Source organism: Emydura macquarii, unplaced genomic scaffold (assembly GCF_026122565.2).
Source record: "Emydura macquarii macquarii isolate MOO-44397 ecotype Brisbane River unplaced genomic scaffold, CSIRO-AGI_Emac_v2 contig_2321, whole genome shotgun sequence".
Classification (NCBI taxonomy): Eukaryota; Metazoa; Chordata; order Testudines; family Chelidae; genus Emydura; species Emydura macquarii.
In genome coordinates, this window is record NW_027132458.1 from 2,057,551 (window position 1) to 2,078,709 (window position 21,159).

The 21,159-nt window shown below is 39.0% G+C and overlaps 1 protein-coding gene across 17 annotated transcripts in view; it reads right to left on the reverse strand.

The window, feature by feature from the left end:
- Window positions 1-7,486: 7,486 nt before the first annotated feature.
- The window catches only part of CLASP2 (cytoplasmic linker associated protein 2), a 270,791-nt gene continuing 257,118 nt past the window's right edge, over window positions 7,487-21,159 (reverse strand). For all 17 annotated transcript variants that reach the window (XM_067560901.1, XM_067560896.1, XM_067560898.1 and 14 more), the window contains 4 exons: window positions 19,657-19,785; window positions 16,012-16,218; window positions 9,943-10,059; window positions 7,487-7,958 (listed from right to left, as the gene is read on the reverse strand). In XM_067560901.1, the coding sequence (XP_067417002.1) occupies window positions 7,872-7,958; window positions 9,943-10,059; window positions 16,012-16,218; window positions 19,657-19,785 (540 nt within the window). In that variant the 3' untranslated portion in view covers window positions 7,487-7,871. The remainder of the gene's footprint in view (window positions 7,959-9,942; window positions 10,060-16,011; window positions 16,219-19,656; window positions 19,786-21,159) is intronic.

Here is a 21,159-nt window from a genome sequence, read left to right on the forward strand (position 1 = left end):
AGTGTTTAATACTTTATCTCAATGCCTTTAAACATTAGCAGTTAGCATACTGTACCTTTTATAATATTTTCTCAAAGAATTTGAAGAGCACCTAGCAAGAGACACAAAAACTCACAAGAAATTTTGTTTAAGTACAACTGAAGCAGGAAGTCTGCCAAACAATCAGTGGGGCCATTAGACAACTGAGGTTATAAAGGAGCACTCAAGGAAGACAAGGTCATTCCAGAGACACTAAACAAATTCTTTGCATCAGTCTTCATTGCAGTGGATGTGAGGGAGCTTCCCATACCTAAGCCATTCTTTTTAAGTGACAAATCTGAGAACTATCCCAGATTGAGATGTTGACAGAGGAGTTTTTGGAACAAATTGGTTAATTAAACAATAATAAGTCACCAGAACCAGATGGTATCCACCCAAGAGTTCAGAAAGAACTCAAATATGAAATTGCAGAACTAACTGTGGTATGTAACCTATTGCTTAAATCAGCCTCTGTACCAGATTACTGGAGAATAGCTAATGTAACACTCCATAAGCGATCCTGGCAATTACAGGCCAGTAAGTCTAACATCAGTACCAGGCAAACTGACTGAAAATATAGTAAAGAACGGAATTATTAGACACATAGATGAACATGGTATGTCAGTGAAGAGTCAACAAAAACTTTAGAAAAGGGAAATCCTGCCTCATCAATATATTAGAATTCTTTGAAGATGTCAACAAACATGTGGACAAGGCTGATCCAGTGGATATAGTGTACTTGGACCTTCAGAAAGCCTTTGGACAAGGTTCCACACCGAAAGCTCGTAAGCAATTATGGGATAAGAAGTAAGATCCTCTCCTGGATAAGTAACTGATTTAAAGATAGGAGAACAAATGGTAGGAATAAATGGCCAGTTTTCATAGAGAGGTAAATATTGAGTTCCCTCAAGGATCTGTACTGGGATAAGTGCCATTCAACATACTCATAAATGATCTGGAAAAAGAGGTAAACAGTGAGGTGGCAAAGTTTGCAGACAATACAAAACTACGCAAGATCATTAAGTCCACAGCTGACTGCGAAGACTTACAAATTAGCTGTTACTACAGAAAGATCTTGGAGTCATCATGGATGGTTCTCTGAAAACATCTGCTCAATGTACTGTGGCAGTCAATGTTAGGAACCATTAGAAAGGGGATAGAAAATAAGACAGAAAATATCACAATGCCACTATTTAAACCCATGGTACACCCCCGTTTTGAATACTGTATGCAGTTATCGTTGCCCCATCTTAAAGATCTATCAGAACTGGAAAAGGTAAAGAGAGGGACAACAAAAATTATTAGGAGTATAGAACCGCTTCCATATGAGCAGAGATTAAAAAGATTCAGAAAAGAAACGGGGGGGGGGGGGGGGGGAAGGATATGATAGAGATCTATGTGTTACTTACCCCTTCACATAATACATGAACCAGGAATCACCCAATTAAATTAATAGGCAACAGATTTAAAACAAATACAAGGAAATACTTCATCACACAATGCACAGTTAACCTGTGGAACTTGTTGTCAGGGGATGTTGTGAAGGCCAAAAGTATAACTGGGTTCAAAAATGAGTAAAATCATTTCATGGGAGGATAGGTCCATCGATGACACAATCCCGTGCTCTCAGTGTCCCTAAACCTCTGCCTGCCAGATGTTGGGGCTGGATGACAGGGGGATGGATCACTTGATAATTGCCCTCTTCTGTTCATTCCCTCTGAAGCATCTAGTGTCCACCACTGGCAGAAGCCAGGATATTAGGCTAGATGGATCATTGGTCTAACCCAGCATGGCCTTTCTTCTGAGCTATCTGTCACTACTGCTTAACAGTAAAAGACCACTGATAGTTTTTTTAAAGAATGCTTATGTAAAAATCACTATAGGAATTTTTCAACTAAATCATCCCATTATAATTTTTCACTAAAACTTGTAAATACAATCAATTTTCATTGGTGATTTTCTGATGGTGGCCTCTGATCAAGGTTTCAAAATAAATAATTTAAGAACTCTAAAACCAGTTATAAATAGTGTATACTCTTACAATAGTTTCTCAAAAGCTCTAGCTTGATTATAAACTTCTTTGAAAGCAGACAGTATTAAAATAATTGTTTTACTTATGTTATGGTAGTTAAATAATGTGGCAGTCACAGTCTGAATAAACTTGGAAGTTTCCCAGCTGAAAATTTGCTTCAGTATTTAACTGGGACAGTAAAGCTTACTCCCTATCAGGAAGTGGAGACAGTGCAATATTAAAAACTATCTTTTTCATCTTCTGAAACTGTTATATAGCTGGGGTACCTAAGGTGTAAAACTTTCTTTGGGACAATGTTTTCATAACTACACGTACAGGAATACTTTATGCTTATAACAAAAGAAAGAGGAAAAGGATTTTCTTCTTGCTTGCCTGACTTATAATTATATGCTCCAATTTTCCAAATTCAGGCTGGGGTCTCCAGAAGCAGGCCTGGATGGTAAAAAGAAGAGACTGGCTGTGCTATCTCCTAATCCACTGCAGGAGACGGCAAACCTGGCTTAAAGGACTTGTAGAGATAAGAGAAAAATGACACTTGTTAGCGTGGGTACCAATTTAGAGCTTGTGTCTCGGCAAGAAGCCAATGTGAAATGCTCTGTTCATCTATAAAACAAGCAAGGCCTGGGCAGCCTCAAACTTTCCCACATGACAACACCAAAGCGCTTCAGATGGACTTGAAAAAAATTATCTCTAATAGCTAAAGGATAGTGCAATTTCTACCTAATCAGTCCTTGTCATGTATACAGACATTGTCAACATTGGAACTAAATATGATGCAGAAGGCGTTTTTTTAAATATAAATATTTATATCTAGGAGATAGACAGATTAACTTACTTCACAAACATTTCACTTTGTCACCAAATATCAATCTCTCATCATTAACCTGGTGTGGACTTAGACTGGCCACCTAGAGATGGAAGGCTCTATATTCCATTTCCAGTCCCTAATCTGTGAAATTGTGACATTTTGAAAAAAATGAGAGTCCTTCATCTGACGAAGTGGGTTACAGCCCACGAAAGCTTAAGCCTGCAGAAATTAAATTTGTTAGTCTTTAAAGTGCTACAGGACTGGCATTGTTTTTGCTGTATACAGACTAACACGGACACCCCTCTGGAACTGTGATACTTTCAACAGTTTTAGGTTAACAATTTATCCTGAACTCAACATTAACTTCCATATTTTGGAAGGTTTACATATGAGACAAACAATTCAGAAATATATATTTTGGGCATTTGTAAATACATTCATAGGACAAACATTTATTAAAGATGTAGTGTGAAATTTTCAATGTGTAAGGGATTAAGAGCAGAAAGACTCAAATGTGACTTGTAAATCCTGTAGGTGCTTCTGAAAATCTTCCATGTATTTAAGTAGACAAACATTTTTAAGTTATATATTATTCAACCAATTTTAAGAGAACATCTGTGATCAATGAAATATATTTTTGTAGCCTACATAGTTGCCTGCCTGGAAAGGTTGGGGGCAAAATTTAGTTGGGACAAATAGAAAGTTATTTATTTACAATTTATTTCAAAGAACATTTTTATGAAAAAATAATTAAAAATTCAGGGGTACTAGACTATTTTATGATATTTGCAATTGCAAAATTGATAAGAGTTTGCTAAAACAGAAAAACACCAGTTTTCATTTTTCTGATAACCTTTGTTGGTTCCAATCTCCCCATTTTATTTCCTTTTTGTTTAGTTTAATGTTTACTATATTACTATAGTCTAAGTCTATGGCTCATGATATTTGACTTTGCCACAACAACGTTACCACAATAAACAGAATAATTCTTGTTATCATCAAAGACATTTATTGCTGCATAACTCACCAGATTTACTCCTCAGTCTGGCTTTGCCTTGTATATGCTTGTTTTCAAAGGAAAATGTTATATTTGAAAATTATAATTGAGAATTCTTTTAAAATGTTTCCTTTACTGAAAATTGAAATGTAGACAGTTGGGGCTTGTCTTCAGTAGACTTTTTACCTTGAACTAATTGATTGCCAGTTAATTCAAGGTAACTAACAAATTTGTAAAGGCTAGCATGGATGCTGTGGAAATATTTTTTTCAGGACACAAGCATTTGATCCTTACTCTACGGCTCAGCCCTTAAAACACTGAAAACAAATCTGTTGGCTCTAGTTTTTAAAGGAACATTTTAAACAATATTAAAAATCAAGACACAATTTAAGTTTAGTGTCCCTTCAACTTCAACTAATTACCCCAACTTCCTGGCTAGGGCTTGGGTTGAGCACAACACAACAGTCAAGTTTTATTTTCAGGCAATTGGCATGTCAAATCACCTTTACATTTATTATTCTGACTCTGATACAATTTCATTTTTACAGACAACTGCAAAATATAGATATTTTACCCCCCAAAATCAAACTTTTAAAGAACCCTAGGTATGTGTTTCAAAATGCACTCTCTTTCATCTTAAAAGTTTTGCATTATAACCTTACAAGGAAACAAAGATTATTAAGGGATTACATCATCCTTAGAGCTATTTGACCTTTTTGCTGACCAACACTGTAAAACTTCCTTTCACTGCACTACATCTTCATACTTATTCATTAGAGAAAATGTCTCCAGTTTAACATGTATAAGACACCACTGATCATAGTTTGCAATTAAACTGAGTTAGCTTTTATTTACAATATAGGAAATAAAGGCCAAGGATTATTGTAGCTCACCTAATGTCAATAGGAGTGGCATGCATTTTTATTGTAAACTTCCACACTCCTATCCTCAGACTAAATTAATACAAAACAGATCCTGTTCACAGGAAAGTGCATGCTCAGCAACAATTTCCCTGTGACTAACAGATATGGTCAGGTTGACATCAGGTCATTCATTATTCAGCATTAATTTTAAAATATTACATTTAGTTTTTTAGGACATGGGATGTTTAAATATGGTGTGACATGACTGTGGTCCAAAATTCTTATAAAAACAAGATTTCTTTGTTTTTGCAAATATAAACAATCCCTCCTACCAAAAGTTAAGAACCATCTTTTAGCCTACGTATCTATGTACCCAAGATAACATGTCTCTAAAATGGATGAGTAGATTTATTTTTCTGTCCACACTGTTGAGGGAAAAAGAGTTATAACATTAGGACAAACATGTTATAATTGTGTTTAAACAGGGTTATTTTTGTAGTATAAATGGGTCAGACCCCATGTTCAGACTGGAAACAGCAAAGTCCTCCTGAGATGAACCCTTTAAAAGAATTACTTTCAAAACAAATCAGAATGAAGACCTTATACATGCATACTTATGAGGAAGGGTTAAAGTAGGGCTGTTAAACTGTGATAATCTGAGTGACAAATTTAAAAAACTGTAATTTTCTGTACCATTGAAATAAAGATTGCAAAATCCTTTATGAGAAATAGGATATTTTAAAAACACCTTAAAATTAATCTTAAATGATGCAGTCTCCATCTAAATGAATGAGAACTGGTAGAGCTGTGAAAATTATAAACTGGCGATCATAAAAAAATTCTAGTCAATCTCTGAATCTGCTATTTTGGTCTAGTGTAACTTTGCTAATTTGGTATGCTTTTATAGTATGCTTTTTAATGTCAGTTTGGATTTGGCAATAGAATGTCTAAAAAAAGCAGCATTCTGAACACACAGCAATTATGCAGAATCGTATACAATTTTTTGAAACCAATCAGTGCCAAGGACATTTATAATCTTTCATATAACATGATTAAATAAAACAGAAAAACAGCTTGTATACATTGTTAATTTTTTTTCAAGTAATGTTATGTACATTTTATTGCCAGTATATGCACAATGGTAAGCAAATAACTATAAATACACAATATAATTAAACAGTAGAAAATAAAGAGAATGTTACACATAAATGAAGAGAGAAAGGGGAGACACTATTTTCCTGATGCAGCTGCTAAAAAAAGGGCCAGTGACAAATGAGAATTTTCTTTTTAAAAGTTTTTACATACATTTCTACAATTCCCCACCCCCAAAGAAAAGAAATCTCTGCAACAACAGCAAACTGCTTCTTTAATAACCATGTCTCAACTTTCTCTGTCAGATTCACTTCAGACCAAGTGAAAATGACCTCTCAAAGTATGTAATTGCAAGTAATCAGCTCCACTTTTACTGTTTTTTCTTTCAAGATAACTAGCAACTGAAGTGCATTAGCAGTTCCTTATATTTGGCTACATGATAAAGAACAGGGCTTTGAATACACAGTAGCAAATGGTGATTTGAAAAAATAATTTAAAAAGGTTTCTATAGACAGTTTTTCCACAAGATACTATGGGCAGCAGCTCAGTCAAAAGTAATCACCCTGAAGAGGTAGAGAGAATTTTAGCCTAGCACAGAAAAACATCCTTGGCACTGCTATTCTCTCTTTTATCAGGACACATTCCTAAAACTAGACAATACCATGGTCAAAAAAAGCCCTAGGTTCCATCATTCCTGGAAAGGGTACTGTTTTACCCCATCTCTCAGGTAAGTAGTTTGTTGATTACATCTGAGAAACAAATGACATTCAGGGACATATACTTGATTTTTGTTCTCTTTCCATTATCATAAATACAAAGATGCATTATTCACAATAAACTAAAATTTAAAAAAAATCCCAAAAACATTTTCACACCTTAATCCAGATGGGTCTTGATGATGCTATTCAAGAAAACCATGCAAATAGTTTGGTGCAGCTTTCCCAACTCATCCAAAACATTAAAAATAACAAGTGGCAAGATTCATAGTGCTTGTGATTCTCCCCCCACCCTAATAATTCAGTGCAGAATGTCTCAGTGCTTTTTAAAAGATAACCAATAAAGAGTTCTCTGCACTGCTGTCATATACCCCCCATGTGAGTTACAATACAACACTACTGGTTCCAGCAAGTAGGCTGAGAGGAAACATTCTAGTGATAAAGATAAATACATACTGAGCATGCTTGGGCAGAGCACTCCATTCTGAGGCATCCTGTTTGAAGAAAGGATGGTGACAAGAATGGTTCGTGTCCATCAAGTAATCGTTTTCTCTGCTGCTAGAAAGCAGGCTGCCACACTATCACCAGTTCTGCAACACTGTACCCTATACGGGCTGTCTTCCACATTAGGATGTGCTAGCTGTACTAGTCCTCTACTGCTCACACTAAATTCTTATTTATGGGACAAACATACAACCAATGAACAATATCAATTTTAAAGAACTGGATCAATCCAGTTTTTTTATGGGCATAATTCTCAGACTCTAGAATATTTCAAGTAAGATGCAAATAAGATGATGTACCACCAACACCGTGACAGAGTCTAGCTGCAGTTCAAACTAGTCCTGCCTTGTTTCATATCATTTCTTCTTTCTAGCAAAGGACATGATATTTAAACAAAACAGCATTAAAAAATGGCATGTTATTCTGCAGCCAAAAACACAAGCAAAATCATTTAGATTTTAACTTTTAAAGCTTAAAGCAGTCCTGTTTAATTAGTATTTTTTTAAATTATTTTTAATACAGTCATAACACTGGCAAAAGTTAATGGGAAGACACACAGAGGAGTGCGAACAGGAAAAGTGATGGATTAGATTTTTAAAATTTATTTTATTTTCATCAGCTGATATTAATACTGTTTTCTCCTTGGATTTGAAACAACTCTACTGCAACAGTCACATGCAGGCTGAGGGTAGCCATCAGTTTTTTAAAAATAACAAAAAAGAAAACAAAAAACAAATTGGGGAGGAAAAAAAGAGTTCCAAAGGTATATGAGAGAATTTTCCTTTCACTGATGAGTGCCTGTCCTTTCTTCAGGAGACCTGGTTCATTGTAGTCAGTTTCATTAGCTTTGTCCTGAAACATCTGCTGCTGTGTCACCTGCTCCAGAGCCTGTTTGTGCACGTTTGATGTAAAGATTCAATAATTTCATCTGCAGATTTAATTCAAAAATGTATTTGTTTAGCATTTTTCAGAAAGAAAGTTTAATAATAAAAATTTTAAAATAGTTTATCAGCATGAGTAAGAATATAGTGAAGAAAGCTCTGAATAAAGCTGAGTGAATATTAGATTTTTTAGTTCACTGGTAATTCTGAAACACTGAAAAAAGTTTTGTTCCAGGTCAAAATCAAAAATTAAATTTTTTGGCGAATCAAAAAGTCTGAAAAATTTTGAGTAAGGCTGAAACAAAATGTTTTGGTTCAATCCAATATTTTTCATTTCAATTTTGGGCATTTTTACAAAAATAAGGGACTAGAGTCACAAAATGCCAGGGGGAAGGGAGAATAACTCCCCCCTTATAATCTTTAGCCCAGTGATTAGGGTACTTTCCTGAAATATGGGAGACCCAGGTTCAACTCCCTCCTCTGCCTGTTATTGAACTTGGGTCTACCACATCCAAGGTGGATACCCTAACAACCTGGCTACAGAGTTATTCTCACACTTTTTCCCTGGCCCAATGATTACCCATTGTCATTCATAAGTAGCAATTCATGATCATTTATGATGACAATAGACGGTCATTTTGCCAGGGAAAGAGTGAGAGTGACTTGTGTATGATGCTTAGGGCAACCAACCTAGAATGTGAGAGACCGGAGGACAAGTCCCTGATTCTCATCAGGCAGAGGGAACTGAATCTGGTTTCCCACATCTCAGGAGAGTACCCTAACCATTAAGCTAAAAGTCATAAGGGAGGTCTAGTGACCAGAAAATATTCATCTAGGTTTAGTACTGAACTGTTTTCGCCTCAGTGAAAGTAAAAAAAAAAAAAATTCTTTAAGTGGTGGATTTAAAATAAAGATACTTCAAAAAGTATCTTTTTAAATACCTGCAAGTAAAAACCTCAAAACAGACCAACATTCTTAACAAGGAGTTATTGCTCAAGTTGTATTAAACACACACAAAAAAGGGAGAGCTGAAGTAGTTGAGCTAGGGTTAATGTTGTTTATTCCTCAGTTTTAGAGCCACTATGAAGTACTTGGTATCTTTTATTGGAGAAAACCTATTTTGATTCTAGTCCTTGGTAGGGTTCTGGGAGCCATTAAAGCTCAAGGTCAGTGGGGTTTTCTACTCCCTAAAAAATCCTTTGTTTGGGTCACCCTATGTAAAACTGTGTAAAAAAAGAAGACTATATCCTCTTTGCATAAATAGAATTTTTATATCTTATCACTCACCGTAATGCATAAAAGTGAGTCATCTCATGTGATTTCCAAGGACAAGATCATATATAATTAATGTTCAATTGTCTCTATGTAATTTAAAATTTCCTGCAAATGGGCAGCCATCCAAAAAGATGATTTTGTGTTTTTCAAATAAAAAAATAAAATGTACTAAAAAGGTTGTGGCATGCGAATTAATTGAAGAGGGGAACAGATAGCAGCATAACTGGCCGATTTACTTCTAATGCCTATTTATCACCCACCAAACAATGAACTTTTCAAAAGGCAACACCAGATGGAGCAATGGAGAAGAAAATCAGTACACTGATTATATTCACTGTGGATTTGCTTACCATCTTATATATAAACAACACTAAGTCAATACACTGATTTTGAAGGTGTACTCAACCATTTTAAGGACATTTATGCAAAGGTTCCTAAATCTAATTTTTCAAGGCAAATTTTTTAAAATGTTGAGGCACAAAGAATTGTGCTTTTGAACATGCAGTCTAATTCAGCATTCCTTATAAATCAATGAGAACTTCACTTACATAAGGACTAGATTTATGGTTTGCATATTTTTGAGTCTCACATATCAAAGTCACCTTGATCCACTGTTTGCTAGTAGCTTCAGCAACCCTGGTTATTCTTCCTTCAGATATATCCTTTTCTTAGTTTTAACAGTTGCTCACAACTATAATGTAAACATATACATGCAATTAGGAACTAGGATTTCTGTAAATGGCATCCTTCACTTACTTTACTGCCAGTGAGTTGACTCAGATGTGGTTTTAGTTCATCGCCAATTACTGCATGAATGGCTACAAGGCAAAAAACACAAGCCTTACGAACACTGCTCTCCGAATTATCATAACCCTAGAAAACAAGAAAATTAACATTAATAGCTAGCATATGACTAAAATCCCAAGAGAGATATCTATAAAAAGAAAGACATCCAAAAAAATCACACTAAATGAATGTTAAGATTGCTAAGTGAAGCACTCCAAAGTCAGGAAATGCTAAAATTAAACTTACCCATGTAAACAAAGGTTATTTAACAGTAACTGTTCTTTGAGAGTCACCTCAGTGTGTTTACACTTGTGGGATATGATTCCCCAAGCGTAGAGCTGTGGTACTGCCTTGAAAATCCATGTCCACTTGGAGTATATGAGAGATCTTGCATCCGTGCAACATCAATGACCTACTCTACATGAATGTGTCTACCAAACAGCCTCTGTTCCTTCCCTCTAACTGAAGAATCTGGATGTTATATAGAACTCTGAAGTAGAGAGGAAGGGGGTAGATAGTATGAATATACAGAGGTGACTTCAGAAAAACAGTTACTTGTTAATAATCTCTTTCTTCATCAAGGGCCTCTGTGTACTTCCACCTGTAGGATATCGGCAATGTTCCACCAGGATGATAGTAGGTGAGAAGTTCTTAACTAAATACGGATTGTTGTGCTGCTCTCTTAAACTGAGCATGAGAATGCAATTCTGAGGCTGAGAAGTGCCTTCTGAAAGTGTGCACTAAACTCAAAGTTGCTGCTTTTCATGTCTCTCCCATGGGACCCTTACTAAGGCACTCCATGGAAGCTGCAGCGATTCTCATTGAGAGGGTCTTAAAACCACAGGGTACTGATTCTCCAGCTAAAATGGAGCAGTGTTCCATACATCTCCTAATCCAATGTGAAAGTCTGTTTAGCAATGGGTACCTTCCTGACACCTCTTCCCATATGCTACACATAACAAATTGGATTTTCTAAAGGATTTGATCTTTTTACTGGTAAAAAGAGAGCATTCTCTTTACATCCAGTGTATGGAGAAATATTTCCCCAGGGTGGGAATAGGGAAGAACACAGGGATGGAAATACATTGAAACTAATGGCAATCCAAGACCACCTTAGGCACAAAGCTAGGATGGTGCCTCATTATGATGTTGTGCTTGTGAACCAAAGTAAGCAGACATCAAAGCACTAAGTTCACTCCCCTTCCTAGCAAATGTAATTACCGTAAGAAAGGCCATTTTGCTCAATAAGTGTTCAAGAGAAGCTTAAACAAGAGGGTCAACGCGTCAGTTCTGCTAAGACAAGATTTAGGTTCCATGAAGGTGGGGGCTGCCTAATGGGGGCAAATACATTTACCATGCTCATAAGTAACCTGGCGATTACAAGATGAGAGAAGATGTTTGTCCTTCACATAACTGGGGTAAGTAGATACTGCCACCATATGAGCCTTAAAGGAGGCGAAGGCTAAGCCCTGAGACATAAGGTGTAAAAGGTACTCTAGGACTGCAGGAACCCCAGGTCAGGATGGAATGAATCCTCTACCTGTGGCCCAGATTCTAAACCTTTTCCATTGTTGTGTACAGCATTTTATGGTAGAATTTTTCATGGATTGCAAGAGGATGGCCTGCATCCTCCAAGAGAAGTGATCCACATAAGTCAGCAAGTTATGCTCCACACTGTAAGTGGAGTGTCTGGGTTGGGCTGCAGAATCCTCTTTTGCTGTTGAGACAGGAGGGCTGAAGACAGAGACAACAAGTATAGCATTTCTCTGGCTAGCTTCAGTGGATCAGGATACCAGAGTTCACAAGGTCACATTGTGCCGCCTGTGCCAGTTGACTCAGGCTTGCAGGGATCAGGATGCAGGACTGTTTAATTGTGGGGTAGACATTCTGGTTCTGGCTGCAGCCCAAGCTCTAGGTCCCTCTCACCTCACTGGGTGGCCACAGCCTGAGCTCGGAAGGCTACACAGCAATTAAGCAGCCCCAAAGCCCCAACCCAGGCCAACCGTGAGTTTTTAATTGCCATGTAGACATACCTATTGGGGCTATTAATAGGATGTTAGAGATGTCCAGCACAAATGTATCAGAAAGAGTACTTATCTGTATGCATTTGTGCAATATGCTTGGCATTTGTTCTGTTTGCAAACACACAGGACTGTTACCATGTAGCCCCATCTGCAAAATATTGCACTGGTCAGTGCTGGTTTCAAGGAACACTCAAGTTGATCCTGAGACTACCTACTGAGAAAGTCTGTCTTCATGTTCTCCCCTGCAAGATGCAAGAGCTACTAGTGGATTGGTCCTGCATGCATCATATTTAAAGTTTTCTTGCTTGCCTCCACTGAGAATGCACTCCTTCCTGTTTGTTGCTGAAGGGTGGTCGTGCTGGTTTATAAGTACTACATGATGATGCAGAAATAGCTGAAAAGCTTTGAGGACTCACTGCAGTGCACTGAGTTCCAGTACACCAAGGTGAAGTCTGCAGCCACATACCTGATGGTCTCTAGGCAATGCACACACCAGTCCAGATTGGAGGCACTGATGGCAACTGATGTGGGGAGCAAAGGCTAGCCCCCAGTGGGTGTTGTCCTTGTTTTCTCACCAGTCAAGCTGTTGAGCACTTTAGAACAGTGTTTCTCAACCTTTTAAGTAGCAAGTACCCCGACATCTGAAAATTTTAATAAGTACCCCAAACACTCAATTTTCCACGGGATTTTATATTTACAGACTAATGTGAGCCATATGTTGGAAGACGGGCTGAGTATATAAGGCCATGATATGACAGATGTCAGATCTAGTGTGGGCAGGGTTACCACCTTTACACCAGGGGTGCACAACTCATGTATGTACCTGGGCTAGAGGTGATGTTGGCCAAAGGTTGGAGGCTTTGAGCAGCATGCCAATGCTGGGGAATATAAAGCGCCGCGCCAAATTTTATGCCATAGAATTAAGAGGAGGAAGGGGCGAAAGAGAGACAGAAGGATAAGAGACAGAGAGACAGGAAAAGAGGGCAACTGGTGAAATCTGGGGCTGTCATAGTTGTCAATTTCACTGCTCAGCTAGAGCAGTCAAAGTGACAAGTTTTCTGGCACTGGGTTTTGAGCCAGGGTGGGAGGCTGCCACCTGGGCAAGTTGTAGGTGGCTGCTGCCTGGCTGCCAGCCCAGGAGGTGGGTGACTGACACCCAATCTGAGCTGGGACAGAGAAGGCTTCCGCGCCGCCTGGGACCCAGGGATGTGGGCAGGCGGCTGCTGCCTGTCTTCAAGCCGGGATGCTGGAGGCTGTCCCTCGGCTTGGAGCCAGGGTGCAGGTGGCTGCCACCCAGCTGCAAGGCCAGCTCATGAGAGACAGGACGCTGCCACTGGGCTCCCACCTGAGAGCTGGAAGCGGAGGTCTGCATCTACCTCCCCCAGAAGCTAGCGACTGCCACCTGCCTCCCAGCTGAGAGCTGTGACCAGGCAGGAAGCTGCCACCTGCCTTCCCCAGAAGCCAGGGGCTGCCACACGCCTCCCATCTGGGAGCTGGGACCAGGTGGGAAGTGGGCAGCTGCTGTCCAGCTTCCCCAGAAGTTGGCAGTTGCTGCTTGCCTCCCTTTCACTCTGTTTTTCCCAGGGTACCCCCTGCCTGTGTCTCGCGTACCACAGGTTGAGAAACTATGCTCTAAAAGAAGCAGTCAGTCTCCTTCAAAGGTCATGTACATTTGGTGTGTAATGATCTGCTCATGTTCAGACAAGCACAGAGTGAGATATTGGTCAAAGAGGCCATCAGCTTTAATAGACTTAGGAAGAACTGTCTATCTATACTTGGATAATTGGCTCCTAAGCACCACACACAACAGGGCCTTTCCTCGGTGACTACTCTCAGAGGAGAACTGGTACTGGCCATACAATTTTTCCTTGATGTCTGAGGAATGAGTCAACTACCATAAAGTGCTTGGTGGAAGACCTTCAAGGCTGTGGACAAACCAAAGGGAAAGACTGAACTGTAGGCAACGTTACCGGCACTTCCTATAATAAGAGTTATGGCAGCACTATAAAAGTATCTTGTGCCATAAAAGTAATAATGGAAAGAATTACAGCTGAACCAGTACAAAATTTTCCATTTTAGTACACTGGTTAATATAAAGCAAGATTTAAAACCATTTAAGCTATACTTCAGTCTGCCCTATCCAAACTTCTGTTCAGCTATGAGATAATTTGGGCATGTCTACACTGCAATAAAATACCCATGGCTGACCCATGTCAGCTGACTTGGGCTGTGGGGCTAGAAAATTGCAGTATAAATGTTCAGGCTCAGGCTGGAGCCTGGGCTCTAGGACCCTCCTGTTCACGGGATCTCAGAGCACCGGCTCCAGCCCGAGCTCAAACATCTCCTGCAATTTTATTGACCCACAGCGCAAGCCCTGGCCAGCCACAGGTGTTTTATTGGAGTGTAGACATATGCTTTGTAGCCCTGTCTTCTCTTTTCTTTTTAATTTTTAAAATAGGAGATTTTATACAAAAGAACATAAAAAGTATTTTAAAGGAACAGAGAAAAATATTAAGTGACATCTAAATATGCAAAGCATTTAAACTGAATTATAGAGCCAATTTAAGTCACCCAAATGTAGGACAAGATCCTACATGCTGAGCATCTAATAACCTCACTAGATCAAGATTCTTAATGATTTAGCAAGAGATCAACATGTGGAACATAAACATGACTGCATAATATTATTTCTTTAACATGAACCAGGACTTCTCAAACGTTAATTTCAATTTATATCATCAACAGCCACTAGACTAAGATGTGAAATCTTCCTGAAAATAAAGTATCAATAAAATGGTTTCAAGTTATCTAATCTATTCTAAAGGCTGAAAATGTGCTGCACCTGGATAAATGTTTTTTTAGTGTTCCTAAGATCTTAGGGCTTCCGTACATTGTGGTGTCGTGAAGTAAACGAGAGCCATTTCTAATCAACAGCACAATTAAAAACTGCAAATAACTAAATTCAGTAACTTAACTGCTAGATCATTCAGTACATCAATACAAAACCAGACCTCAATTGCCCCAAAACGGATTCTCCAATATTTTCATCTTTGGACAACTTCACAAGAGAAAAGTCAACTCATGGACTCTCTTTCCAAAAACCAAATCACATCCCCATTAGTTCTTAAAATTAAATATTGTAAGAGATCAAAGGAGAACTTTACTTTTGAACTTTTGAAACACAGATTGAGAATCACTGCTTAAAAGTAATCTATTAATAGCCCCTAAAACTGAAATTTAATAATTTTATTTTTTAGGAACACAGTAAAATTTAATGCATCTCCTGAAAGTCTTAGACAGTTACCATTAATTTTAGCTGACTGACAGAATATGTCACTCCCAACAAAAAGATATTTTGGACCTGTCCCAAAACACCCCACTGTGATTTTTTCTGAGTGTCTCCTGTGTTTAGAACCTGGGCTTCTGGCCAGACTCCTCTACAGTACTACCCTTGACACGGCAATAATGTCCCTCGACAGCATTGAAACAAATTCTTCTGCCCCTTCTGCGGCCTCCCTTTGGTCCACCTTTCCAACAAAAATAGAGTCTACACTATAAATACCACTGGACCTGTCTCACCTCTGCTGGGTTTGAAGTTTCAGCCTCTCCGCTTCTCTGTTCTTTTCTCAGGATACCGAGTCATAGGGCAACTTTCTACAAGTCCTGCTCCTTCACAGGGCCCACTACACAGCTAATCCTGGCTCCTGCAGCTATAACTTTCTTTCCCCTCGCTTTTCTTATCCAGGAGACTTTCTTATCTTCTCTTCCCAGGAGACTGCTGTGAACTCTGAGTTCCTCTCTCAACTTGACCATGCCCTCCCCAGATGTTCCAGATAGCATTCTCAAGCTCCCTTTAACCATTCTTGGGCTTGTGTGGGCTTTATATACTCCATCACAGAGGCCAAAAATGCAACCATCTTCTACCCAAATCAAAGTTTTCCATGAGAGTTGAGTCATATGATAAAGAGATTTAAACATTGCATTTTAATTCTTTGCATCTGCTATGGTTTCTTACCTGTATTAGACCTGGCACAATCTCTGGTAAAAGCTGAGCAAGGCTTTCTTTAGACACTCTCTCTATCACCTTTGTCTGCATTTTGATTGCAGCCAGATTAATGGGGTAATCTGCAGTTTGGATAATGGGACAAAGTACTTTGATGCACTGATCTGGGCTAATGGAAGTAGCCAGCATTGAAGCAGCTTCTTCAGCAGATCTCACCACCTAAAGAAATGTTAAATAAAACAATGGAGAGAAGAGTTTTAAAAAAATACTTGTGCAGTTTAAGTTCTGACAGCTCTTCTCTTGAAACTTGCAGTAAAATCAATATATTTATATTTTTATTTAGCTTTATTTACAATTTAATTAACTATCTGCATGTCTACAATACTATAAAATGATATGCGTTTTTTCAGAGACAGATTTTCGAAAGTCCTTGGCACCCAGCAGATCTTAAATGGAAACTGCTCTTCTGAAAATGTGGGCAATAAGGCCTTACCTCTGGATTGTGGCAACACAGACATCAATATTCCCCAAATCTAGCTGACAATGGATGTTGAGTCTAGTCTGGAATCTCTTTAGTGATTGCTATTCCACATCCACCCTTGACAGACTGTTGAAGTTTTTGTTAATATTTTTAACGCACAATTTCCCTACTGTAACTCTACTTATTGTTGATCAGAGAGAGATTTTCCAGTCATTCAAGAAAATTATTTTAGATAAAAGCACATAAATTTTTACTTTTGAAAATAGATTTAATTTGCATAAAATTAGAAAAAAATAGCAAAAATTAGCACCAGAATTCTCAGCTAATAGAGGATTTAGAAAGGGAACATAACAGTAATAGTTTGGGAGCAGATCAAGATCTAGATACAAATCGGGGTACTGGACATGATTTTGACCTAAACAGCATGCTTCTGCAACTACGCTCCCTGCAGGCTGGCACTGCACACAGCCAGCTTCATGATGTACAGAGTGCTGTTTGCTATGTGAAGCTCTAGAACTTCCCCCTTCACTGGCTGCTTGGGGGGGGGGGGGAGGGGTGAGGGAAAGGTGGGGGGGGGGGGGAAGAGGTTTGAACTCACATTTCAGGACTTGCATTTTCACTGTCCACTTCCAGTGAAGCAGGAGGGGTGAATGCTACAAGACACTTCCTTGCCACTTCTGGCAATTGTGTGGGGACTCACAGAGGCGGTGGCAAGATGAGTCTACAAAGCTCTCACTCTCTCCCCAACTCCGCCCCGCTTTCTCCCTTTATTTCTCTCTTCCTTGAACACACTGAGGGAAAGGGTGTGGCAAGGGGAATGGAAAACAAGTGATGGAGAGAATGTATTAATGAATATGATGTATAGAATAAACAGAGAGGGAGGAAAAAGAGGATACAATGAGATACTAATGTGAGGGCATGGGTGTGGGAGAGACTGCAGTCAGTTTTCAAAAACCTGAGCTCAGGCAATCAATTAGTTCCACACAGAGTAAAAAAATTAGGGTGAAAACACTGGCGAAAGTTGAATTTTAAATAATTTGGGGAACATTTACTTCTGACTTTCTTTGCCTAACAGCCTCAAAATAATATTTATGTGACTTGCTTAATTTTACAATGGCCATTGTAGTTATGTTTCTTTCATATATCAATTCAACTGTTTCCTGTTCCCTGTCCCCACTGGTATGCACTACAGCTGGGATTTTTTTCTTGGACCCTCCACATCTAATTTCCCTCTATTTCTTCTTTGTTCTCTACTCCCACTCTGCATCACCTGGTTATTCTATCATATCCATGTCTTCCCTTTGCTCCCCCTCTATTGCTGCACCAATTCCATAAGAAAAGAACTTTCAAGCATATCCTACAGAGGAATAATCTGGCTAAAAACCTGGATGGGATAGAGCTGTGCCCTCTTGTCATGTTCAGTTTCATTGCCCAACACATGCCCAGTGGAGCTGCTGCTCAAGGCCAGGTGTGAAATTTCTTGCCTCCCCCAGCATTCTACCCAGCCACTAATTGGCCAAAGATAGTAGGTAGAGGAAAAAGCTGAGGTCCTATACAGCACTGACTCCAGCGGCAGGGCAGGATTCTTCTGTCTGAAGGGACATGTTTAAAGCAGCATGACCTCCAGGGACTGAGCAGCCTGTTTAAAACCATGAAGTCGCAATACTGACAGCACATATATTACAGCAAACAATATGTCAGGATACATCTAAAATGTTGGTATCTTTATGCATAATTGAAAGCATTTCTGTATACTATTAAAATGGATTATCAATAGATTACCAGGCTCCGTATTAACCATGTTGCTACAAAACATTTTAGAATTCATCAATTGACAGAGAACCTCCTAATTCCTCTATCTCCAACCATCAGATATGTTGTTTGCAGCAACACCATGCCATACAAATAGGTTCTCTTAGGGTTTTCCATTGATACCTTACCTTTACTTTTAAAGAGCTTCTAACTCTCTAGGTGGCATAGCAATGGGATACAATTTTCAGTCAGATTAATTTAGTTGGCTTGAAGAAGTGATGATGAGAACCATGATATTTGCTCCTTTCCTTTTATTTACAAAAAATCTCTTCTCACATTTCCCTCTGTTAAACTAGATGTAGCATACATTTTATGCTTCTGTTTGTCTGAGAAATACTTAGAAAAGCAAAAGCATGACGGTGATGATTCAATATAAAAATGTTTCCTCATGCACATTTCTTCCAGGACCCATAATTTCATAGGGAAGCTGCCTCTTTATCCTTCTGGTACAGTGGTTCTCAAACTTTTTGTATTGGTGACCCCTTTCACAGAGCAAGCCTCTGAGTGCGACCCCTTTGTCCCCATGGGCACCTGCCCCTGGCCCCCGTGGGCTCCCCACTCCCCCTTCGCCCCTAACCCTTACAGGCTTCCCACTCTGCCTCTCGCCTCTAATTCCTGTACTATGCCCTCTTCACTCCTAACCTCAGTAAAATCCTCCTGCGCCCATCTGGGGAAACAGACCTGCATGCACAGAGCAGCTGGTATTGCTGCTTGCTCCCACCTCCAAAGCTGCTCCTTCATGCACCCCTAGGGGTCTCTGAGGGGGGGATCAAGGAGCAACGTCAGGGCTCTCTGCATCCAGGTTACTTTCCCCACTTGGGCTGCATAAGGGGAGGGCAGAGAGCAGCAACTCCTGATGCTCACCTGACAGTACAGTGCAGGTGGGGAAAGTGGCCTGGATGCAGGGAGCCCTGGCATTGGTTTTCACTCTCCCGCCCCTACCCAGTCCTCTAGGGAGGTGCGGAGGAACCTTGCGGTGTGTGAGCAGTATCTGTATATCACCGCTTGTCCCCTCTTCCAGAGGTCGCAACCCCCAGTTCGAGAATCAATGTTCTAGTAGTACTTTAAGTGAGCCATCTGACACTCATACTTAGTTAGGTGCACCCATGTCTCATTTGGGTATAATAGCAAAGTAGGAATCCACTTTTATTAGAGTTGAAGTTGTGCATAAAACAGCAATTCTTCCTTCTCTAGCATGTCTCTATTAACCAATATTTGCTGAATCCTTGACTATTAAACCAATTACTTCCTCATTGGCATTTGACTCATTTGTCAAGCATACTTTTTGAACATTACATTTGATTTGTGCTTTGACATTTCTTGTCATCCTCAAATACACAAAACACAAAGAACGGCTTACTAACCTCCTTATGTGGATCTTTATGAGCTTCTAGAGTCTTCATAATCGTGAGCTCTGCATAATTTTTAAATCTTGCTGGTTGGTTCCTTAGAATTTCTCTTAAAACTTTCAGTGCCAAAGCTCTGATTGCATGCTAAATGTTAAATATTGTATATAATCAAGTTATTTCTCTTTGAACAGACAATGTGCTTTTAACATTAGCTCAGCAATTGGACACAAACTTTTTTGATGGTGGAAATATAATGCAAGTTATTATATGCCCCCCACAAATGCATACAGTATAAGCCTATTCCTTCAAGCTCTAAATACATGGAAATACCAAAAAAAAAAATTTTTTTACATCATCCCATCCCATATTCTCACCCCCTCTCTATACATATAACTAAGGCTATGTCTACACTGCCGGTGAAAGTTAGCTTGCGTATCTCCCGTCAACTTCCTAACTTCCACTTACCCTGGTGTCCCTAGTACGCTGCACTGATGGGAAATGCCCTCCCATCGACGCAGCATTACTCTTTTTGGTGGGGGTGGATTATCGGCGTCGACTTTGGGATCGATTGAGCGGGTCTTTACTGCTGTTCAATCGATCCCGCAGAATTGATTTGGTGGCGCCGAGTGCCGCCATCAATGTAGACAAGGCTTACATGGTGTGTTAGGAAACTTTTACTAAGCAATGGATGCTGATGCAACATGTAGCTGCAAAGTCACAAGCAACATATGCAAATCATTCTAAGTGAGTGACAATAAAACCTTTACACAACCATATTTTATCTAAACCACTTACTTTACAAAAATGGTTTAGAAATATTTTAGTTTTCAAAACTGTTACTGCAATTTTTTAGTCCCTCTAATTGAGAAGATGTCTAGTTACAAGTCTAATATATTATACTAATTAGAGTAAGTCTAATTATACAGAACTGAAAGGGACATGACATTTATAAACTACTGAATTTTAGAAACCGCTAAAATTATTTAAAATTTATTTCCTATACATAATGTTGTATGTGTTTTAGGGTTTTATACCTTAGAACCTACCAGGGTCTAACAAAAGCTAAGTTTTGTATCCTCTCGGAAAGATGGGGGAAACCTCCTTTCCAACAGAGGAGAATATGGGGTTGGGGCAGGGAAAGATGTATACACTCTTTTTTTTTTTTTTTTTTAAGGCAAGCTTTGCAAGCCCCTCTTAGAAGGTGATCTACAAATAAGAATACTATGAATTTCATAGTAATTAGCTCAATGCCCCAATCAGTAAGGTAAAAAAGGATGAGCAACCAGTTTATTTTAAGCTTCCATGACTCCCACCCCAAAGTTCAAACTAAGAGTACCTTCCTCTGCATAATACGCATTATACTGTCATCCACCACAAAAATCAGGCAAAACATGAAGCCAGTATAGGGAGCAAGAGAGGAAGAGTCAGATAAATGCCTTTTTGGTATAAAGGGAGTGTATTTTTAAGTTAATTTGTATTTTATTTTATTTTTTTTAAAATTGCTCTCTCAACCTAAAT